This window comes from Cryptotermes secundus, unplaced genomic scaffold (genome assembly GCF_002891405.2).
Source record: "Cryptotermes secundus unplaced genomic scaffold, Csec_1.0 scaffold550, whole genome shotgun sequence".
Lineage (NCBI taxonomy): Eukaryota > Metazoa > Arthropoda > Insecta > Blattodea > Kalotermitidae > Cryptotermes > Cryptotermes secundus.
In genome coordinates, this window is record NW_019724591.1 from 504,186 (window position 1) to 515,378 (window position 11,193).

At 42.6% G+C, this 11,193-nt stretch overlaps 1 protein-coding gene across 1 annotated transcript in view; it reads left to right on the top strand.

Annotated features, from left to right (window-relative positions):
• The window catches only part of LOC111862367 (neuropeptide F), a 64,140-nt gene extending 53,885 nt beyond the window's left edge, over positions 1-10,255 (top strand). The window contains exons 4-5 of the mRNA XM_023847683.2: positions 1,706-1,757; positions 9,877-10,255. Of these exons, the coding sequence (XP_023703451.1) occupies positions 1,706-1,757; positions 9,877-9,924 (100 nt within the window). The 3' untranslated portion in view covers positions 9,925-10,255. The remainder of the gene's footprint in view (positions 1-1,705; positions 1,758-9,876) is intronic.
• Positions 10,256-11,193: the final 938 nt, after the last annotated feature.

The following is an 11,193-nucleotide window of genomic DNA, read 5'->3' on the forward strand; positions in this document are numbered from 1 at the left end:
AGAGTTATATTTTCTTATTCTATAAGGGGACGTTAACAAACTCCGTGATTTTAGTCCGCAAGCGAACTACACCGACCGAGCGACCGCCGCCTGTCGGCGAAGTTAGTGCCAACTTTAGCGGATAGAGGGTGTCGCGTGGTCAGCGCAACGAATCCCCACGGCCATTACTTTCGGTTTTCTAGACCGGAGTCACTATTTCTTTGAAATAGCTCCACAATTATCATCACGAGGCTGAGTGGGCCCAGTTCCAGACCACTACTTCTCAGAAAAAATCTGGTAGCGCCGGGAATCGAACCCGGGCCTCTGGATCTGTAGTCAGGCACGCTGACCATTAGACCACAGAACATTTACGACTTCTCAGCTGAATTATGAACGGTTGTTATGCTACTAAACACATAAAACAAGATTTTTTCGGTAGTATTGTGACAGTTATGTCAAGGAAATAAATATGATAACCTATTGTATGTAGTATGTTTAGTAATAATCAATAGGATATCCTTAAATATAAATGCTGAAATAGACAAAAACGGCATGCGATGATCGATATTTTCTTAAAATCAGATGTAAATGTTTACACCAAATATTGCTCGCAAATTAATATTTTCAGTGACATGATTCATAATAAAACCTGGTTTACATAAGACCATAAGAAGAGGCTTCAAGTGAACTTTTCTTTGTTCTTGTGTTAGTCTCCCTTATTACTTACATAGGGTTTGAGTTTATCACAGCTGTGATTATCAAGAATTCTATCTTCTGAAATATAAGGCCGTGTAATCCGGTGAAGGTCAACCGACGTTTCGGAGGAACATGTCGCCTCTAATTTAAGGATCGGAGAATAAACAAAGCAAGAAACCAGCGCTGTTTTTTTTTTAATTACATAAATTAGAGAATTTTGAGTCGAACAGATGGATGGTCCATTTCTGCTTTCAGGTTCATTAAATTAAAAGCATTGTGCTGACAAGTCCCCTGATATATTTTCTCCGAAATTTAGGCCTATATTTAGTTTTAGTGTTAGTTGTCAACTTTATTTGTAAACTTTTTAACGTTCACAATGGTACCCTTCGGCCCTATACATGTTTCATGTATTACATTAATAAGAACCGCTTTACTCTAGAAATATTTATAATCCTCTTTTTTATTCGCATAGTAGGGGAGTGGAGTCCAGCTGGGTCCACTCGGCGCGGTCGGCCACTGTTTGGGCCTATTGTACCTGCCACGGGTGATACAAACCCTCTTAACGATATCCTGCTTTTACCAAATTTTCATTTTATATTCAGTTAAGTATCGAGTTATTTTCTGTTAAAATGTTAATAATATTGAAATCACTATTATTATTTGAATGAACAATCAACTTGGTTCCAAAACTAAAGCCTCTGAGTAGTATTCAGAAGGTACTCGGTTAAAATCTCGGCCAGGACACCAATTATCCTGATTGTGATCTTTCATGAATTTACCCAGTCTTCCTAGGAAAATGCCTTAATAGTATCTTCACTTATGGCACGATATCTTCCTCACGTATCGTCTTCAGTTCATTGTTCATTGTCAGTTCTTTGGACGCTACATAATCTGAGTTTCTGATTGGGTCGCTAAAGAAGCTACAACTAACAAGTAGTAATGTAACTATTGCTGTTGCTATTGAATGCTTATGTGATGAACGATATTGTTGCTGTAATGTAGCTGAAGATTTTGTTGCTTTTCATTTCAGGTTCGGCAAGAGGGCAGAGCTGAGACCGGTAGCTGAACAGGACACCTCTCCTGTAAGTAACTGTTCAGGCAGATAAGAATTTCAATTTAGAGATCATGGCTGGTTCATGTCTGCTTCCGTACATACAGTTCCTTACAGATTTAATGCAATCAACAAACTATAATAGTAGTGACACCACATTCTGTTATGGCTCAGAAATAGTTGCGCAACTCTCATATACGTAAGGTAATAGAATATGATCGTGAGTCTCGCGGGATTTGGAACTAGGAATTACTGCGCTGGCGAAGGCCAGAAGCAATGTACCCTACCCGAACCTGTTATACGTATATTTGTGATAGTACTGGTTCTAGATATATTCCTCATTAGGAAATTTAAATCAAATTAATTATTATGACGAACACAAAATCACTCACTCACTCATATTGCTGAGCCCTTCTGGAGGAGCCGCCAATTCTGCAGCTACACAAGAATTTCCCAGCATTTTATGGAACCCGAAGGTTCATCACCGTGTTCACAAGAGCCCTTCACTGCTCACTATCCTGAACCAGATCAATCCAACACATACTATCCTATCCTATCTAAGATCCATTTTAATATTGTCCACCCACCTACGTCTTGGTTTTCCCAGTGGTCTCTTTCCTTCTGGCTTTCCCACCAATATCCTGTATGCATTCTTCTTCTCCCCCATTGATGAATACAAAATATGTTTCAACATCTTTTTTTAAACTTATCTTCATTAAATAGTATATATGTAACAAAATACTTTGTAAACTCATGTACGTTTTATGTTATTGCGTCATCAAAATGCCAAGATTCGGTTCGCTTGAATAGTCCTCCCTATATAGCCACTTCAATTGAAACTGAACTTACGCTCTTGCAGAGTTTTATGAGTTTATTTTTCAAAGACGCCACATGTTCAGTCCATAAAGTCTTCAAGACTGAACAATGAAGATGCGATGTACATTCAGTTACAGCTAAATATGTTACTCAGGCGCTCTCTATAAAATAAAAAGGTAAAGCTATCCCTGTAACAGGCCATGGAGGCCAATAGGTTTGTGAGACGTCGAGGTTCCTACATATTCTAGACACAGATGGCGGTGACGTCAGCCTTATGTGCCGGCCACCCTTTACCCCCAGGATGATTCCTGATACTCATTTCTGTTAGAGACTGACTCGACCCCAGGGCCGTATTGCGGCTGGAAGGATTAGGTCAACTGAAAAATCTGATGACATCTTCGGGATTTGAACCCATGACTTTCCTGTTTATAGCAAAGTGCCTCAACCAACTACGCTACCGCGTGTCCCCAGTACAGTTTAATAAACATACACAAAGAAAATTTTTTGCTCTCTTAATTATTCTAAGATAATATTACATTTCTTACCAAATTTCACGGGCATGCGGTAACGTCAGTGGTTGAGCCAGTATGCTACAAGCCGGAAGGTCGCGGATTGGAGTCCCAACGAGGTGGATTCTTTCAATTGGCCTAATCCTTCCAGCCACACTAAGGCCCTTGGGTCGACTCAGCCTCTAACAGAAATGAGTACCAGGAATCTGCCGGTGCGTAAGGCTGACAATCTCGCCGCCATATGCGAGTCGATTATCTAGAAAATGTGGGAGCCTCGACGTCTCAGAACCCTTTGGGTCTTCACGGCCTTTTACAGGGATAGCTTTACTTTTTTTTTACATATGAAAAATAATGTAACAGATTTGATCAACGCGTTGCCAGGCAACAGCTCTGTGTACACGTTTCAACACTCAACAATAAAAGAGGCTGCGTTTTCCGTGTCTGCGGTGACGTCACTCAGCAGTTTCTGGTGGTCACGTGACATGTGTTTCCTGCGATGCGTGTCCGTTCCTCTGTAGTCGTTGTATACAGTACGTCAAAATCTTGACAGTTTCTTTTTGTTCACTACAGTTGCGCTTGTGAACGATAGCGTAGCTGGTTGAGGCACTATGCTATAAGCAGGAAGGTCGCGGGTTAGAGTCCCGATGAGGTCCTTCTGTCGACTCAGCCTCTAAAAGAAATGAGTATCAGGAATCATCCTGGGGGTAAATGGAGGCCGCGCTTAAGGCTGACAACCTCACCGCCATCTGTGAGCCGATTATCTAGAGAAAATGTGGGAGCCTCGACGTCTCACAACCGTATGGGCCTTCACGGGCTGTTACAAGGATAACTTTATGTTTGTTTTTTTAGAGTTATGCTTGTAAGACAGTGGATATTCTGTTCTTACCTTCACTAGCTCGCGTCTCACAGCACGTGACTCGATACTTCCTTGACACAGCACGAACGGTTTCACCACAAGTGAACGCTGTACGGTGGTCCTGAACGCAGACTCAACTGCAGTGCCTCTCCTTGCCTCGCGACTCTGGTTTTATCCGAGTAATATTTCTAGATTACACCGCGAGAGACGAGGCAGACCAAGTTTCCGAAACTCGCTAGAAGAAAGGGGAAGTCTGGTATACGCACACTAGTTTTGATGTGATTGGCCTCCACTCCCCGAATTCATTCGGCTCGACAGTATATTAATATGAATAAGGATGCATGTGTACTTCCATTCATAAATCCAATATACATTGATTCATGCATATATGAATATATGCATATATACATACGTAGATTTGTCTACTGTACATATATATACACACATATGACAGTCCTAAGGCCTTATTTTTTTCATGCGGTCACTTTTCTTGTAATATTTGTTTCTCTTACATTGCTTGTGACTTTTGTGCTGTAATTATTATCCATCGCCGATCACAATGGCCGCGCATGAACCGTCTTCTCTTGCTGGAACACTAGGAGCGTGGGTTCGAATCCCACTCGAGGCATGGATGTCTGTGTGCGTTTATTATCTGTTTGTGTTGTTCTGCGTGTATGTAGCGGCCTTGCGATGGGCTGTTCCCCCGTCTAGAGAGTCCTACCGACTATATAAAACTGAAAAGGCGGGCAAGGTTCAAAGGGCTATAGACCCACAGAGAAAAAATTATTAATTGTCTCTTCTGTCACTTCTTGTTTTTGATTGGTTTTATTGCTGTCGCTAAGTACTTAAATAATTGGACTGAACTGGCTGAGCATTATTAAAACATATTTACTTATCTCTTTTTTTATTGCTAGTGGGGTGGGACTAAGTCCCTTGTACTGCGGCCACTTCTGGCCTATTGTACCAGCCCCAGATGATAGGTGAGGGTGATTGTGGAGCAATTGGTAGAATGAAGATTGGGAGGGGAAACCGAAGTACTCGGAGAAAACCTGCCCCAGCGCCACTTTGTCCACCACAAATCCCTCTTGGCCAGACCCGGGATCGAACCCGGGCCGCCGTGTTGGGAAGTCAGCGACTAACCGCTTGAGCTATGGCGCTGCCCTTCTATGTATCTCTCTATCTTTATTCCTGTTGCTCCCAATTGGAGCACATAGCATCCTTGAATCGCCCCACTTCACTTCAGTTTCTAAATCTCAGGCTGTCGGAGGACCCCTTTGAGGGGAGTATTAAAAGCTGCCCATCTCCCAGTCTCCCCTTCGAATGCAGTTTATTTATTTTTCGTTTCCTGAACTACACTGACAGTAGCCAAGCTTATATGGCGCCAGATGGATATAGCTAAGTTTACATATGATCGGTAATTAGGCCTAGTACAAAACAGGCTACTCAAGAGTTAACCCTGTACAGTTGTATTAGGGAAGTGCTGGGTTCGAATCTCGACCTTTACACTGACTTCCTTGGCTTGATTTTACCATATATTTCGTCAGTGTCTTCAGATAAATATCTGCCTCCATTAAGGACCGACCGTGTCCTTCTACATCCTTTCAAATTCATCATCCCAGTATTCGACCATACGCTAGATACAGACAGCGTCTTATGCCTGGTGAATAATGAATTTTCTAGAATGCGAAAGTGATGGAATGCGCTCCAGTTTGAAACAAGTTCATGAAATTTGCCAGGAGGGGCTGACGGACACTGTGAGATACGTCAGTCAGTTTATTCGGGCTCCGGAACGAGTCTTGAACCCGGGATATCCAAAGTATGGAGCAGACATCGGTGTTCAGTGATAAGCTTTATGAAAGTTACAGAGAAACAGACGTTACGAACTTCCATGGCGTGATATGTGGTTATGTGATATACTTCTATACATAAAACCCTTGAAGCAGTTTATTCACTGTGTTGGGTAGCAATTCCCTCGAGATTAATCTGGCTGTGTGTGTAGTGTATTGTAGTTTAGTAGTATAGTATAGTGTAGTGTAGTGAAGTGTAGTGTATTGTGGTGTGTGTGATGTAGTGTAGTAGTGTAGCAGAGCGTAGTGCCGTGTAATGTAGTGTGTTGTGGTGTAGGATAGCGTAGGATAGTTCCTGGCTACACATCCAGAGGTCCGGGTTCGATTCCCAGCGCTACCAAATTTTCTGAGAAGTAGTGGGTCCGGAACGTGGTCCACTCAACCTCGTTGGGGAGCTGTTTCAAGGAAATAGCGGCTCCGGCCTAGAAAACCGAAATTAACGGCCGTGGGGATACGTTGCGCTGACCACGCGACACCCTCTATCCGTTAAAGTTGGCACTAATTTCGCCGACAAGCGGCAGTCGCTCGGTCGGTATAGTTCGCTTGCGGACTACAGGTCACGAAGTTTGTTTCGTTTCTGCTTTGTTATGCTACTAAACAAAAAAAAATAATTATTTTATTCCGGTAATGTTCTGGTAGTTATATCAAGGAAATAAATAATATAACAAATAGTATATACTATGTTTGACAATAATCCGCAGTATATTCTCGTATATAAAGCGTAAAAGCAGACAAAAAGAAGCACGCGATTGTTGAGATGGCTTTCGCGTAATATTTCGCACTACATTATTTATGTAGATATTAACGGTAACCCAAGACTGCACCATACAAGGGCAAAGTATGTCGCCTGTCACTGTATAGGTATTGTCACGTGATCGACTATATATGGGGTTTGGGTTGGCGATCGGATTTATTGAACACTTACAGAACGTAACTACAAATAATTACGACAGTCTCACTGAGTTGCACATTCCGAAGATCACTGTAACTACAGCACACATAAATTTTTCTCACTGTTTACTAGCCGTTGTCTGGTAGCGGCTTCCAACGGCAGGCGTTCCTCTTCCTCTGGGCTCCCGAACTGTTACCGGCCTCAGCTACCAGCTTCTCACTGACTCAACTAACTAAAACACTACTCAAGATTTACCTTACGACTGGCGGTTTACCGCCAATCATTTCGTCTTGACACTAAGCCCCTTGAGGGTCACCATCAGAGATTTCCTTTTTGTAACTGAACCCTTGCTATCATAGTCCTATGTAATGTCCTCTCAAGTCAAAGTCATATTGCGACTGACTGTCAGTCAGTCAGTAAGTCTTGGTGTCGAGCCCCATCTGGGGCTCATGACCAAATACTAATTATTACCGTTTGACAGTTACGGTCTTATTTTTGTGGTGCGCCCTTTCTGATGAGAAGATGGGTCTGTCTTTTCTATATGCTGCTGGCCCTTGCCGGTGCAGTCTTTCTCGGGTTCGAGTTCCTTGAAACTCGCGACCATATTTTACTGTCTCAGATTTGAGACTTCCCTTTTCGTCGCCTCCTACGACTCGCAGGGTCACGGTGGTGGTATTCGACCCCTCCTCCACATGGCAATCAATGTCCTCTCGAATTATTAACCCTCGTTATATAGTCCCCCGGTACGGACCACATAGAAAACATATCATTATAGCATGTTCTGTCGCTGACGGTGGAGCGTGTTCACAAAGCTGTTGCCTATCAAAGGCTGTTGTACTGTCGCCTGTTTACCCAGCTGCTACTTGGCAATGGGCCTACGTGACACAATATGTATCTCTTTTCCATCACATGCTTTTCTTTCTCTCTGGCTCACAGAACCAAGTATGTATTTACATCAAATTTCTTGTTTCACGGCGAGTAGAACACAGGCAACTGTATCTGAAATGCGTTGGATATGAGGTCCTCGTAGCGGTGACTTTGAAGTGTGTAGTACGGAGAGAGATCGATGCTTCGGAGGAACATGCAGAGAAGGAAACCATCAGTCGCAGATAGCAAACTAAACTAATTCCTGGCCGCGCCATAGCTCAAGCGGTTAGTCGCTGGCTTCCCACCGCGGCGGCCCGGGTTCGATCCCGGGTCTGTTCAAGTGAGGTTTGTTGTAGACAAAATGGCGCTGGGGCGGGTTATCTCCGAGTACTTCGGTTTTCCCTGCCAATTTTCATTCCACCAAATTCTCCATCATCATAATCACCAAGGGCAAGCTACAATAGGCCAATCAATGACCGCTGTGCCGAGTGGCCCCAGTTGAACACCAACCTCCACTAAGCGAAACTAATTTTTGAATGTCGAACCAGAAAAAGCAACAAAAGGAAACCGCGAATTTGCCTCCTGCTTCTACTGGATTTTTGTTTGTATTAATCTTCGACGCTGCAGATGGAAACAGTACTTTCTTTTGGACAGCTTTTTTTTTCTGTGGCGCTACAGCCCCAATTTGGGCCTAGGCCCACCTCCATGAAACCCTCCGTTTCACTTCGGTTTACTAGATCTTATACATACGGTAGGACTCCTTTGGAGAGTGATCAGCTCGTCGCAAGGCCTCTACCTGTAGGCAAACACAGAAAAACGCACATAAACATCCATGCCCTGAGTGGGATTCGAACCCACGTTCCCGGCTTCCGAGCGAGCGAAGACAATGCATGCCTTAGACCGCTCGGCTACCGTGACCGGCTTTTGGACACCTTACTGTCTTTGAATTAATTACATCCCACAAGCCAGTACTAACTTTTTCCAAAATAATTCGTTTTCTGTTTTAAAATCCTCCTCATTATCTTCAAAATTTACCGAAGAGAATAAAGTCATGAATATCTAACGAAGATTTTTTCGTACTTTTTCTCAGTTACTCTACACAGATGCCTGCAGAACAAATTAAAATAGGTTACGACAGTTCCGTATGCGACTATATCATTTCCCGTTTCATTATCCACAGTCAGGGTATATTTCTTTTCTAAAGATATATCTACGAAGCAGGTTGCACTAATGGTGACGCTTTTGACTTGTATTTCTGAGGTTCTTGGTTCGAATTCCGACCGGTACACTAACTATCCTGACTGAGGGCTTACGTGATTTTCCTCAGTTCGTCGAGGCAATTTCCGGGATGACACACGACCGTTTCCTTCCCAATCTTTTCCATTTCATCATCATTCATCCTACAGTCCGACGTCACATAATCTGAATTACACACGGCGTCGTTAAAGATATCACAAACACGAATTTCACAAGAGTCATTCATATTATATGAGTCAGTTCCAGTTTTCCTCAGGTACCAAAAAAAATCATATTAGTGTGAAGGTAAAAATAAAGTTGTCCCTGTATTTAATTAATTAAACATCACGCCATGAAGACGTATGGGGGAGTGGAGGTATAGCTTCAGCATGCTTAATGTCGAACTAGATGGAAGTAAGTGAGTTTCACGCCCCAGCCGCTTTATCTCCGTGGAGCGCACTGTAGCCATTGGAGAGGATTCTGGGTGGGTCTCGGAGCCGGGGTGAACGCTGCAGAAAAGAGACAAGTGTCTTGCCTTTGTCGGTAATCGGATCCCAGCCCGTAACTGGACGTTATACCGACCGAACTACCGCCGCTTGTCGGCGAAGTTAATGCCAACTTTTGCAGATAGAGGGTGTCGTGTGGTCAGCGCAATGGATCCCCACGGCCGTTAATCTCCGTTTTCTAGACCGAAGCCGCTATTTCCTTGAAATAGCTCCTCAATTATCCTCACGAGGCTCAGTGGGCCCCGTTCCAGACCAACTACTTCTCAGAAAATCTGGTAACGCCGAAAATTGTACCCGAGACCTCTGGATCTGTAGCCAGTATCTGTCATCACTAGATCATAGAGGCGGTCATATCTTTAATAAATCATTTATATTAATTAATTTTATTATTTTATTGTTTCTTTCCTGACCATTTTCTTTCTCACATTTTAATATTATCATCTTTTTATTTGCGTGCATCATGTTTCTTCTCCTTCATCCATACATTACTTTTCCCGCTCTTTATATATATTTTTCATTTATTTCTTACCTTAACCTATCTTTCTGGTTTTTATATTCCTAGCAATTATTTTTTTTTGCCTGCAGCGGGAACTGATTCATGTTCCTTTAATTACATTTCAGGACGATTCCAATGACAGAATGTGGCGACGCTTTTCCAGCAGGAGGTGAGGTGCACATGAAGTCAGGCGCTGAACCAGCACACCGCCAGTTACAACAATCATGATCTTACTATTTGTTAAACCTTCGTCTTAAAAAGATTTCAGCCGTAGTTGAGTATTTTAACGTGAAACAGCATTAACAACGATGTAACAACTTGTGCCCTGTAAAGTATACAGAAGTTTGTGATGGTGTCTGTAAATCCATATAACCTGCTAGTTGTTTTCCCAGCTTTTCTTTTGTGCTCTTGGAATTCCATTAATTTCTGTAGTAAAGAAATGTTCATCACATATTATTGTACAGTATTGTCCTGAGTAAAATATAATTTTACCTATAAATTTTATTATTTGGCTTCGTAAAAAGATTTTCTACGTTCCTACATCGCCTTTCCTAAATTTCCCTTTCACTCTACTAACAAACTAACTAACTAATTAACTGTCTAAATAACCTGCCTCTTTTCCTTTTCTCCTCCCGCTCCCACTTTGAGCACAGGGCTGATTTCTCGGTCTTGGTCTTCCTAGTGGTCTCTTTCCTTCTGGCTTCCCACGAATACTTATTCTTAATTAAGTTAAATTAAGTACAGTAGCTGTTAGACGTGTTTGCCTTATGTTTAAGGAGAGTTGATGTAATAAGTAAAAGTAAAGCTATCCCTGTACCAGGCCGTGAAAGCCCATATGGTTGTGAGACATCGAGGCTCCCACATTATCTAAATAATCTGCTCAAAGATGGCGGTAAGGTTGTCAGACTTACGCGCCGGCCGCTCTTCACTCCCCATTAAAATTATTTAATTAATTCTTGGTATTCATTTCTGTTAGAGGCTGAGTAGACCCCAGGGCCATAGTGCGGCTGGAAGGATTAGGTCAATAGAAAAAGAATCCAGTGGCCTCATCGGGACTTGAACCCTTCCAGCTTGTAGCATAGCCCCTCAACCAACTACGCTACCGCGAGATAACAGAACCAATTAATTGACGGTATATTTAAGTTTTCGAAAGAGGAGTCTATGTTCTGTGTGATCCAAACTTGTCTACTTGTTAATGCCAGTTTCCGCATCAAATCCCGTCTGTTGAGCCCTTACTCACACACTGGGACAGCTGTGTGCAGCGAGCATCACGAGAGTATTACTAATATAGCGACAATAATCCAACATAAAGCGAAATAGTATGGTTGCAGTGCTTTACACCATACTGCAGTGGCGGCTAGTTATGCCCGCGGCCAATAACGAATCAGAAGTTGATACTGTACATTCATTTCTAATCTTTTGATGGATATTAGACTGAGCTT